We start from the raw sequence: 13,175 nt of genomic DNA on the forward strand, positions 1-13,175 counted from the left end.
AAAAAAAAAAAATTATTTTGTGTCGCCAGGCATAGTGGCTCACTCCTGTAATCCCAGCACTGTGGGAGGCTGAGGAGGAGAATTGCTTGAGCTCAAGAGTTTGAGACTTGCCTGAGCAACAGTGAGATCCTGACTCCTAAAAAAATGGAAAAACCCAGCTGGCCACCGCGGTGAGCACCTGTAATTCCAGCAGCTTCTGGAGGCTGAGGCAGTGGGATGCCCACAGCCTGAGTCTAAGGTTGCAGTGAGCTATGATGCCATTGTACTCTGCTCAGGGCATAGGGTGGGACTCTGTCTCAACAACAACAAAAAGCAAAGAAATAAAAAATTATTTTGTGTTTATCTGAAATTCAGATTAAACTGAGCATCTTGCATTTTATTTTATTTATTTATTTTCTGAGACAGAATCTCACTTTGTCACCCCTGGTAGAGTGCTGTGGCCTCATAGCTCACAGCAACCTTAGACTCCTGGGTACAAGTGATTCTCTTGCTCAGCCTCCCAAGTAGCTGGGACTATAGGCACCTGCCACAACACCCAGCTGTTTTTAGAGGTGGGGGTCTCGATCTTGCTCGGGCTGGTCTCGAACTCTTGACCTCAAGCAGTCCACCTGCCTCAGCCTCCCAGAATGCTAGGATTATAGGTGTGAACCACCACCCCCAGCCTATTATACTGCATTTTTATTTGCTAAATGTGACAACTCTACTCAAGATCCATGAAACACTATGTGAAACTTTAAAACTCTTTGGCAATCAGGCTTGGCACTGGTAGCACAGTGGTTACAGCACCAGCCACATATACCAAGGATGGCAGGTTCAAACATGGCCCAGGCTTGCTAAACAACAATAAATACAACAAAAAAATAACTGGGCATTGTGGTGGATGCCTGTAGTCCCAGCAACTTGGGAGGCTGAGGCAAGAGATCTCTTGAGCCCACGAGTTTGAAGTTGCTGTAAGCTGTGACGCCACGGCATTCTACTGAAGGCGACATAGTGAGACTGTCTAAAAATATATATATATCTTTGGCAATTAGATTTAATCTGTTAGCCACCATCTGCCCTTTTTCTTACTGCTCTGGATGGCTAGAAATGACAGCACTGCTTGTTCTTACCTGTTTTTAAATCAGAGCTACAATGAGTCTTTCCTTTGACACTAAAATGTCTTTGTGGCCAGAACTTTGGAAACCCATCTCTTGAATCAAATTTTTATGTTGGGACTAACTAACAAGTACTTATCAAATGTCTACTGTGTACCCATCATCTCTGACTAAAGCTCATCCCTGTGCCCAATTCACAGAAGACTGTAACTTTGTTGCTTTGGATTTTACCTTGAAAATGTGCTTTCGAATATATGGTGTACCTGGCAACCAGCTCCCTACTTGGGAACTCTTGTATTATTTGTCCATGCTGAGGGAATCTGAAAAGCCCGGAGTCTGGCTTCAGTGGGGGATTGGCTGTCCTCCAGGATCGGGGAACTTTCTTGCCATATGACATTAAAAATAGGTGACAGGGAAAACTGATGAAACTTATCCAGAAGTGGGATTATATCAATTTATTTGATCTCCTTTTAGTTGATTGAGAGTGTCAGACAGTATAAAATAGGGTTGCTCAAGTGAAAATGAGGCAAGGTGTAGATTTGAGTCAGGTCTCTCCTGCTGAAAGCAACCTCAGAATATAAAAATTTATATTCATTAAAAAGGGAATTGATTATGCCCCCATTACAAGTGGCTCTACCACTGATTTCCTTTAAATAGCCTACTTCCCTAGTTTAAATAGCAAGTATCTTATTTTCAAGTACTTGATTAATATAAATTTTCCTGGCATGTCTCATGGGTTATTGCTAGTTAAGTCTAGAGGCTGACCTAGAGCATACATTGGTGAGGAAACTGGGACACTTTCTGTCTATAATGGATTTGCCCTCAGTTCTTCCATTCACCTGCTTCCCTCATTCACAAACATTTGCCAGGCACCATCTATGCAGTCTATAGTGGCTAAGGATACAAAGGTGAGTAAGATGCTCAAGAAACTCACAGATGATTGGAAGCAGGGCCTGGTGCTTCTTGAGCAATTGCAGTTCAAGGCAGTCAAGTCCTCTAAGAGCTGTGGCAACAGGTATAGCTCAACTTGTTAGAGAGCCCCTGGTTTCTGTAGGAGTTAGTGCTATCTCTTTTAGACCTTCTAGCCTTCAAATAGTTCTCCACCTTTTGTCTTCATGTTTTGTGTTTGCTTTAGAGCTGACTTATAATGAACTGAGGTATTCTCCATCAGCAAGCTGGATGAGCTTAAAAATATCTTATGCTTCAATGCCAGGCACAGTGGTTAACACCTACAATCCTAGCACTCTGGGGGGCCAAGGTGGGTGGATTGCCCAAGCTTAGGAGTTCAAGACCAGCTTGAGCAAGAGCAAGACCCTGTCTCTAAAAATAGCTGGGTGTTGTGGTGTGTGCCTATAATTCCAGCTACTTGGGAGGCTGAGGCAAGAGAATCTCTTGAGCCCAGGAGTTTGAGGTTGCTGTGAGGCCTGATGCTATGGCACTCTACCAAGGGTGACAAAGTGAGACTCTTGTCTCCAAGAAAAGAAAGTCTTATGTTTCATTTATCCATATGTGAAAACTTTCTAGTGTGAGATGTTATTTCAAGACTGATCCTCATGTACTCATATATTACCTCAAGATATAAATACTTTATATCATTAAAGTATAATAGAATATGTTATATTGGTACTGGCAGTAAAATCCATCAAGATGCTTTGGTTAATTTATGAAACATTTTTTAGATTTGTGCTGAACCAGGCACTTAGTGAGTCCCTTTTTTTTTTTCCTTTGGCCAGAGCTGGGTTTGAACCTGCCACCTCTGGTATATGGGGCCAGCACCCCATTCCTTTTAGCCACAGGCGCCGCCTAGTGAGTCCCTTCTTTAACTGAGGCTCAGCTTTATATTTCTATACATGTTGTAGACCAGGATGTTGATAGATTAGTGGCTTTTTCTTCCTCAAAAACTATCTTTGGGGCTTCAATTTGAGGATTGTATGTGTTTGTAATATCCTAAATGATAAATAGAAATTTCTCAAGCACTATTGCATATTCGTGGTGACTATTTCTGGCAAAAACATAATTCATAGTGACAACCCATTGGTCCTCCCTAGATAGGAGAGTGGAGCATATTCAAGATGAGAGCCAGATGGGAAAGGAGTGGTATCAAGCCGCTGCATTCTGGGCCACCTATGCCTTGATAATTACTTGTTTCTCAAATTTTTATTTAACCAATAATAAGGTCCTCTCACTGAAGTGTTTTTATGGATCTTCTAAATTTAAACCTCTGGTCTTGTGCTTACTGTAGGTTCAGTTCTTCTTTGAATGGTCTTTTAAGTAATTAAATATTTCATCTGGGCCAGGTGCAATGTCTCATGCCTATAATCCTAGCACTCTGGAAGACTGAAGCAAGAGGATTGCTTGACGCTAGGAGTTTGAGACCAGCCTGGGCAGCATAGCAAGACCTTGTCTCTAAAAAAAATTCAGCTGAACATAGTGGCACATGCCTATAGTCCCAGCTACTTGAGAGGCCGAAGTTGGAGAGCTGCTTGAGCCCAGGAGTTCAAGGTTTAGTGAGCTATGATCAGGCTATTGTACTCCAGCCTGGACAACAAAGTAAGACCCTGGCACTAAAACAGCTAACTGACTAAATATTTCTTCTGTTAATAGAGATAAATAAATTGGATGTTCAAAACAGAGATATTTTAATGGGAAAGCTACCGATATTTAAAACATTACAGTGATTATTATTTCTTTGTATAGAATGCTTCATGAATCTTTGCTCTGGTGCCATGCTAATCTTCTCTGTATACTCCAATTTTAGTATATGTGCTCCCAAAGCAAGCACTACTACAGTGATTATTTTTGTGGTATTTGTACTTTATGCAGAAGTGCAACTTATTTTGTGGTCACTTTATACTGTTAATATGTAATCCAGGAACATGATATGTGAATGTCTATCTTGATTTTAGATGGCTGAATTTATGGCTGACTGTTTTTGTTTATACTTCTCAAAAAGAGGCTAAAGTAGATTAATTCCAAAACAATAAGTTAGTAACTATTTTCAAGATGTCCTTTCAAAATTTTTTTTTGTTAAGGGAAATTTAGAAAACATATAAAAATAGAGAGGAGACTACAAAAAATTCCCATATATCTGTCTTCCAGTTTCCATGATTATCGACTCTGGCCAATATTCTTTCATCTATACCCATTTTCTTCCCCTAACTGTATTGTTTTGTAATAGATTTCAACTCATGGGCTTGAGAGATCCTCCTGCCTCAGTTTCCTAAGTAGCTGGGTCTATAGGCATACACCACCATGCCAGGCTAATTTTTGTACTTTTTGTAGAGATGGAGACTCACCATTATTATTATCATTATCATTATTATTTTGAGACAGAATCTTATTTTGTCACCCTTGGTAGAGTGCCATGGCATCATCATAGCTCACAGCAACCTTAAATTCTTGGGCTCAAGTGATCTTTTTGCTTCAGCCTCCCAGGTGTAAGCCACTGCACTCAGCCTATTTCTAAACTTACAATAAAGTTTGATCATTTTATGCCTTTATAATTACACAGTAACTATTGGATAACTTCTGTGTATAGGGCTTTTTACTTGCACATCCTCCAATTCTTCCACCTGTCCTGAGCTATAGATAATCTAATCCTCCCATTTGCAAGTGAAAAAAACTGAGACTCAAGGAGGTTAGATTTATAAATCATAAAGCTCAGGTCTAACTCCAGAGCCCCTAACATATGCTTTCTGTAGTATGCCACATTGCCATAGAAGTTATCTATGATAAAAAAGTACTATAAAAGGGCTTTCCTAGCTATCCTTCTCTCTCGCAGGCTGTACTTTCTTTCTTTCTTTTTTTTTTTTTTAGAGACAGAGTCTCACTTTATTGCCCTTGGTAGAGTACGTGGCATCACAGCTCATAGCAACCTCCAGCTCCTGTGACATCACAGCTCACAGCCCAGCTCTTGGGCTTGGGTGATTCTCTTGCCTCAGCCTCCTGAGTAACTGGGACCATAGGTGCCCGCCACAGCGCCCAGTTATTTTTTTGCAGTTTGGCTGGGGCTGGGTTCGAACTGGCCACCCTTGGTATTTGGGGCTGGCGCCCTACTCACTGAGTCACAGGCACAGCCCTATTCCTTGCTTTTTTTCCCATTGCTATCCACTGGGCAAGTCTGGTCAAACAAAAAAACCCCATAAAATCTGATACACTGCCTTAGCTTCCCCTGTGTAACTGAGAGTGAGATTGGATCTGAGAACAGACTCAAGCAAACAAGCCTGTACTTTCTCATTCCCACTCTCAGATGCCATCTCATCCCATTCCTAAGGCCTGTCACAGGTGTGGATGACTGCCACATGCCTTTGTATTACAAATCAAGTCATCTGAGTCTCAGGAACCCCACCTGCTTTGTACATTGCTGTGTACAACTAAGACCTCTCACTGTTTTTGGCCTGCATTTCTTTTTCCTGGGCTACTCCCTACTGTTTGTTTTTTTTTAATTGAATATATTTAAGAGGTACAACATGATGTTTTGATATGTAAGTTCTGATAGTTGAAAAAGATCTATTAATACTCAGCAATTAAAATTCTAGCAATTGGCAAAGTTTGGCTTGATGTTCTTAGAATCCTCTAGTCCAGTGGTTTCCAAATCTGATTACTTAGCAGAGTTACGTGGGCAGCTTTTTGGAATAAGGTTCCCAGGTTTCACTCTAGCCTTAGAGTTGGGTTAGTCCTCTGGTGTGGTTCATACTCTCCCCCTCTCTCTCATTCTCTTGTTCTCTGATCACATATATTCCTAGTGATAGGTGAATAGGTGATAGGAAGCAAACAAGTGAAGGGCTGAAAAATAGGAGTGGAGATGATGGGAAAGTTAGTGAGGAAGTAGTGTTAAGTCTGCAATGGGAAGTATTCGGGGATGAATGTTTCAGGCAGGGAGTAGCATTGCATGTTCACAGAATTAACCACAGGCCAGTGTGACTGGTATGAATAAGAGAAGGTGCAGTGACAGGAAGGGGCTGGGGCCACATGAAGGAGGGCTTATAAACACTGATGAAGAGTTTGGGTTTTGTTCTGAGTTCTTTTGTTCTCTTAAGAAGTTTAAATTCTGTATGGAGTTTGGATTGTAGAAGAGCAAAAGTGCAAACTATGAGACCTGAACTGTCTTGCTAACAAATGGGATTAAAGTGCTGGCACCGAAGATGGAGAGGGAAGGCAATTTCAGGGTATATATTTTAAGGAAATCAACAGGACTTGCTGAAGAGTCAGAGTTGGGATGAGGGAGAGGATGGGGAAGCAACTATGATACTGAGGGGGTTCTGCTGGAGGCAGTATAGGGCCTGGTTGCCCCGGTTGCCTCTTCTGTAAAATGAGGGTATTAAGGGAACTTCTGTACTGGCCTGGTGGCAAGCTGACTTTTGGAAGGCACTTAGGATAGAGTTTGGCACATGGTAAAATACTCTGTACCTATTAGAAGTGATGTGGATGATGGAGATTTGTCCAGGGTTGCACAGCTGGTCAGCAACAGATCCAGGACAAAAAGCTAAGACTTAGCCTTTTAGTTTAGTGTATTTTATGCTACACTGAGCTGCCTCCTTCAATTACCTTTGAACTTCTTATTTAGCAGACCCTTGTTAGAGGTTTAGTCATCATGGTACACAATGAGTGGTACTTACTGTAACATGAGTGTTGCACCAAACATGATAAATTGCTGAAGTTTTCTGTATAGCCTGCAATTTCAGATTATTTTGGCTATCCATAAAATGGCACCATTCCAGACAAAACACAGGAGCTGAATGGTGAGGTGAAGGGGGTACTCGAAGAGAGGTGTTCTGGGGATAATTTCTAAATATTAAAGGAAATATCTTCCAGAATGTGCTCATGTTGTCCACATGCGCTGACTAGAGTAGGCACAGGCACCAACAGAGATGGCCCTAAGAGTCCTTATTCCCGGAAGTCATAGGTCATTGCATGCCAGGAGAAAGAAAGAAATAAAGCTAAGAATGTTAATGTAACTCCCCCAGATTGTCAGTTTTCTAGTGATACATCTTAAAGAAGTGTTTGAAGTGCTTCTATCTGTCAGTTTCAACTAAGCTAATTTTTAAAAATTGTTCTTTGTACTGTGCCTTTCTCATGAACCTCTGTGAGTTTAATGCATGCAATATGTGGGGAGAAATCCTATCAGCCTCCGTTCCCATCCCCCAAAGTCTGAGCCGCAGATTTTAGAAGCACATTATTGCACCTGCAAGGATTTGTCATTTTATTAAGTTGGATCTGAGACCATTTTCAGTGTGTTGTGTAGGAATTTCAGAAAGAGGTGAGAGAAAATGCCAACCTCTCCTCCCCCGTGTTGACTGGCTGTTTTGTTGCTCTTCTATCTCAAACAGCATGGGGAAGACTGTTCTTCATTACCAGAGAATGTGAGTCATTCCCAGATTTGTGTGATTGGGATTCCAAAGCATTGCTGTATCCGATGGTCTTATTAAATCCAAGTGTCAGTGCAGCCTTTTCAGACTGTAGAGGAGATCTCAGTTACAACTGGTGACCTGGTTCTAGTTACTGCACAGAGACACTGGTGAGAGCAATAACCCCCAAGTACCCAGAATTCCACATGGATGGCTGTTACCAACTGTTCCCTTATCTGGAGTTTTCCTGGTTCACTTCATGGGTTTCACTACACTCCAGCTCCCTGTTTCTATCGTAGTTAGGATCTTTATACTTAGGGGAAAGTGTTCTAGTGTCCACAGACAAGCTTGTGCCAAGGTTAGTGTAGCTTTTGGAGGATACCTCATTTCAGATTTACCCAGCCTAGCAGTGCTAACTACCCTGAGTCAAGCATTTAGCAAGACACTCTCCATTACCAACATGGTCCAAACAAAACAAATAAAATATCAACCAAAGAGGGAGGAAACTATAGATGTTGCCAGAAAATTAGTTTGCTCTGTCTTTTCTTTCTTCTAGAGTGTTTCACAGCCAATGGTGCAGATTATAGGGGAACGCAGAACTGGACAGCGCTACAAGGGGGGAAGCCATGTCTGTTCTGGAACGAGACTTTCCAGCATCCATACAACACTCTGAAATACCCCAATGGGGAGGGAGGCCTGGGCGAGCATAACTATTGCAGGTAAGATGAGGCCAACTAATACTTTTAAAAAATCTATTCCATTCCTGCTCACAACTAAGCAAAGGTTTTTTGTCTCCTTTTGGCCAACTTAGAAGGCCTTTCTCAGTTACTATTTTTAAAAGTCTTTCTCCCACACCTTACACACATACACACAATCATCACAATCTACCATTCTTTTTAATTTGAATTGCTTCAATGCTGGCTTTCAGAGCTCTCCTTTCCTGTCTGATCACTTTTTTGTCTCATTGGGCAAGTTTTCTTAGTTGGCCTTACCTCCAGTGCGTAATACATAGACAGCAGAGCTGCCTAAGCTGCTGAGAATGTAGTGGTCAAACAGCACCATCTGTGACCCACACCTCCCTTGTTCTGAGCAAAGGAAGCTGCCTGCATTATTCCACCTCTGGCTACCCAGGGTAACCTTGCTCTGGGAGCAGCTGGCTGTATCTGTCAGATTTGTGCTATTTACTTCCTTTTAACAAACTAAAGTATTTCTTTGCTTTTCACCTCCTGTCTGACTCTGGAAGGGGCTCTTTATCCTGGAGGGACATCCATGGTGCTTCAGATGGGTATTCACAGTTTTCTGGGGAGATGACCTATGGCTTTGATCAGATTCTCAGAGTTATGAGATAGAATCACTGATATGTACAGACCAAAACAAAAATTGTAAACACTTTTGATTATGGGGGTTTTGGGCGGGGGTGTTGCAGTTTTTGGCCAGGGCTGGGTTTGAACCTGCCACTTCTGGCATATGGGGCCGGCGTCCTAATCCTTTGAGCCACAGGCGCCTCCCCGATTATATATTTTTTGCTACTTATAATTCAGATCCTGGTAACATGACTCATATTTCAGCAATGTGTTGAATTTAATTATTGTTAGGACAGGTGCAAAGGCAGCCTCTTGAGCCAGTGGGACAGAGAAAAATGATTCTAAGATATATGCTGAGCTACATACCATGTCCCTGGTTCTATATACTTTGGAGTCTCACTGTGGACCCAGCTGAGCCAACATGTATACTCCTGTATTGTGTGGGCCACACTGTTTACCCTCTGCCCTCTACATACCTTTGCTAATACTCTAGAGCCCTTGACGTTGTCTTGAAGTCTCCAAGCCATTAGTTTGTGTTTCTCTTATCCTTGTGCCTTCAGCGCTTTTCTTCACCTCTGCATTACTTTGTAGCAACTATGTATTATTTTTTATCTGTTATTATAAAAGTGTTAAAAGCTTATTCCAAAAGAATATTTCTCAAACAATCCAGACATATATTGTTTAAAATTCCCCATTTTACCTCTTTCCAAAAGACCTTCCCCTACTAAGTCCATATTCCCAGAGATAACAACTTATATATTTGCCACTTCACATTTTGCTACCTGTTGTATTTTATTTATTGTTGAAGTTATACAGGCTCATCATATAATTATTTTCTATTTTATTTTCAAAGTTATACTGTTTTGCATAAATTAAAAAATGAATCTCATTCCCCATTTCTGGTTTATTACCTTCCCCTAGTTTGTCTTTAATAGGAATAGTTGGGTTGGGTTGGGTTGGGTTGGGAAGAATGTTTAGGAAGAGAATCAAGTATTTGTTTTTTTGTTTTGACATAATTACTTATCTTCTTGTTCCAAGGTGCCTCTTGGTAGTAGGCTGTTGGTTTATTCTATTACTCTGTTACTTCATATTAAACAAGTCTTCTTAGAAGAGCTCCTGTTTTTAAGTTTAACTTTAAAGTAAATTTTAAATTTATAGTGAGGCTTAATTAATTAATTTATTTTTTCTTTCTTCTTTTTTTTTTTTTTCCGAGACAGAGTCTCACTTTACTGCCAGAGTGCTGTGACGTCACAGCTCACAGCAACCTCAAACTCCTTAGGTGATTCTCTTGTCTCAGCCTCCCGAGTAGCTGGGACTACAGATGCCTGCCACAATACCTGGCTATTTTTTTGTTGCAGTTGGCCAGGTTGGGTTTGAACCTGCCACCCTCAGTATATGGGGCCAGTACCCTACCCACTGAGCCACAGGCGCCACCCCAGTGAGGCTTAATTTATATGTAAGATTTTTTTTCCCCTGTAGATTAGCACCCATTTCTACTAACAGGCTCCTGTAAGAATCCATTAAGAGAGTGGTAAGAGCCAGGAAGGACCACCTTTCTCCTTAGCTCTGGCTGGTTACAACTTCTCCTTTCATTTGATGGAATATACTAGACCTGAACTACTAGCTTATACTTCAAAAAAGGGAGGCTGAAGGCTGGGTGCTTTGGCTCATGCCTATAATCCTAGTATTCTGTGAGACTGAGGTGGGTGGATTGCTTGAGCTCAGGAGTTCAAGACCAGCCTGAGCAAAAGTAAAACCCCGTCTCTAAAAAAAATAGCTGGGCATTGTGGTGGGTGCCTGTAGTCCCAGCTACGTGGGAGGCTGAGGCAAGAGGATCACTTGAGCCCAAGAATTTGAGGTTGCTATGAGCTATGATGCCACAACACTCTACTGAGGGTAACAGACGGAGACTCTTGTCTCAAAAAAAAAGGGAGTTGGGCTGAAATTTTTGATGATTATCACATGAGACGCTCCAAGGCCTTTTGTTTTAGCACTGCAGCAAAGTAAGGATGAATTTGCTTATTCTTTATTAAGCTATTCTGATGCTTTTTAGTATGGTTTTGACATTGATAATAAACAATTGTTTTCTAAAGGCTTCATGAAATACTACATCAAAGCCAAACACAAAATAGAGGGAGGAAAATGACAGTGAAATACTGTTTAAAGAAAGGCTTTGTGCAAATTCTACTTTGATTTCTCTCAGCTGACATCTGACACCATGTTTGTCTAGTACAGCTTTTTCAGACTCATCACACTTGAGATGCCTGAGAGTTGGCGAGTGATGGTAATGTATTTCTCTGGGCTCAAAGTATCTGGATTAGAAGGGAAAGCAGAGACTGGGGGAGAGCAGAGTTGGTGCTGGCACCTGCCTTTGGGCATAAGAAATAAAAGGAAGCTTTGTGCTTTGAGGAAGCTTATCTTCTAGGCCACACAATAGGCTTATCCCACTCTGACCTGATAGGGGTTGCTCCAAAGCTTCTGCTGTGGAGTCTTTATGCCCATTTCCGGCCTAACTGGAGTGTCAGGTTTCCAGTGTTCTGAATCTAAATAGAAGGGGCTTGGAAAGCACTGAAGAGCAGCCAGGCATTTCTGTGTGTCTAGCCACCCCCGCCATTTTTTTATCTGCTCATTATTGTCATGGTATCTCTAAGTTGAAAAGACCTTACGGGAATTTATTCTAAGCCGTTCTCATTTATAAATATAAAATAAATCTTTAAAAAATATTGCTAGCTACTTGGGAGGCTGAGGCAAGAGAATTGCTTAAGACCAAGAGCTTGAGGTTGCTGTGAGCCGTGACTCGATGGCACTCTACCAAGGGCAACATAGTGAGACTCTATCTCAAAAGAAAAAAAAAATAGGCTCAGTCTCGTAGCACAGTGGGTACGGCACCAGCCACATACACTGAGACTGGCAGGTTCAAACTCGGCCGGGGCCAACTGCAACCAATAAATAGCCAGGTGTGTGGCAGGCGCCTGTAATCCCAGCTACTTAGGAGCCTGAGGCAAGAGAATCACTTAAGCCCAAGGGTTTGAGGTTGCTATGAGCTATGATGCTACAGCACTCTACCGAGGGTGACATAGTAAAACTCTGTCTCAAAAAAAAAAAAAAAATTACTGCCATATCAGAAGTTGGTACCAGCATGGCAGGATCATACATTCTGTCTGAGACTCCAGCACTATTTTCTTCAGAATTCTCTGAGGAATCTGTATTCTGGAGAAGGAATAGGACCCATTTCTATCAAATTTGAGTTTATTGGCCTGATCTTAGTGACAGCTTGCCAGTGGAACCTTTATTATGTGAATTTTATTTTTATTTATTTATTTGAGGCAGAGCCTCAAGATGCCCCCTGGGTAGAGTGCCATGGCATCCCAGCTCACAGCAACCTCCAACTCCTGGACATAAGTGATTCTTTTGCCTCAACCTCCCAAGTAGCTGGGGCTGTAAGTGCCTGCCACAGTGCCCAGCTATTTTTTGGTTGTAGTTGTCAATGTTGTTTGGCAGGCCTAGGCTGGATTCAAACCCACAGCTCTGGTATATGTGGTTGGTGCCTTAGCCACTGGAGCTACAGGCTCCTAGCTCTATTTATTTATTGAGACAGAGTCTCACTTGGTGCCCTCGGTAGAGTGCCATGGCATCAGCTTACATCAACCTCAAATTCTTGGGTTTAAGTGATTCTCTTGCCTCAGCCTCCCAAGTAGCTGGGACTACAGGCACCAACCACAATGCTCAGCTATTTTAAGAGACAGGGTATCCTGCTTGCTCAAACTGGTTCAAACCCGTGAGCTCAGGCAATCCACCCACCTTGGCCTCCCATAGTGCTAGGATTACAGGCATGAGCCACCATGCACGGCCCGGTGAATTTTATTTTAATATTTAAAAATTATTAAGTTGAAGTATTCATTATAAAGCAAATAAGAAAATAAAGAAAACCCAAAAAGAAAAGAAATGAAAATCACCAATACTGCCATCATCTAGAGATATTTTTAAGAGTTTTATGTAGGCTGGGCATGGTGGCTCAAGCCTATAATCCTAGTACTCTGGGAACCCAAGGTGGGAGGATTGCTTATGCTCATGAGTTCAAGACCAGCCTGAGTAAGAGTAGACCCCATCTTTACTTAAAAAAAAAAAGAGAGAGAGAGAGAAACTGAGGCAAGAGGATCACTTGAGCCTAAGAGTTTGAGGTTGCCTGTGAGCTATGTGGCACTCTACCCAGGGCAACAGAGTGAAACTCTGTCTCAAAAAAAAAAAAGAGTTTTATGTATTTCTTTCCTTAAATATGTCTTTTTAGAACATCAGATTGTGTTATCCACTGTGTTTTATAATAGCCTCTTCTAAAAGACAACTTAATGAGACATTATGAATATATTTCCAAATTAATAAGAAAGTCTCGGCTCGGTGCCTGTGGCTCAAGCAGCTAAGGCACCAGCCAC

At 41.7% G+C, this 13,175-nt stretch overlaps 1 protein-coding gene and 1 non-coding gene across 2 annotated transcripts in view; one reads left to right on the top strand and one right to left on the bottom strand.

Annotated features, from left to right (window-relative positions):
- Positions 1–3,764: 3,764 nt before the first annotated feature.
- On the bottom strand, positions 3,765–3,876 carry LOC111725371. Its single transcript, XR_002773449.1, has one exon. It is a non-coding gene; the product is annotated as a U6 spliceosomal RNA (small nuclear RNA).
- A 2,821-nt stretch (positions 3,877–6,697) lies between these two features.
- Positions 6,698–13,175, top strand: part of KREMEN1 (kringle containing transmembrane protein 1) — a 60,475-nt gene continuing 53,997 nt past the window's right edge. Inside the window, exons 1-2 of the mRNA XM_023513235.1 lie at positions 6,698–6,704; positions 7,998–8,160. Coding sequence (XP_023369003.1) covers positions 6,698–6,704; positions 7,998–8,160 — 170 coding nt within the window. The remainder of the gene's footprint in view (positions 6,705–7,997; positions 8,161–13,175) is intronic.

This window comes from Otolemur garnettii, unplaced genomic scaffold (assembly GCF_000181295.1).
Source record: "Otolemur garnettii isolate 467f Iridium unplaced genomic scaffold, OtoGar3 scaffold00038, whole genome shotgun sequence".
Classification (NCBI taxonomy): Eukaryota; Metazoa; Chordata; class Mammalia; order Primates; family Galagidae; genus Otolemur; species Otolemur garnettii.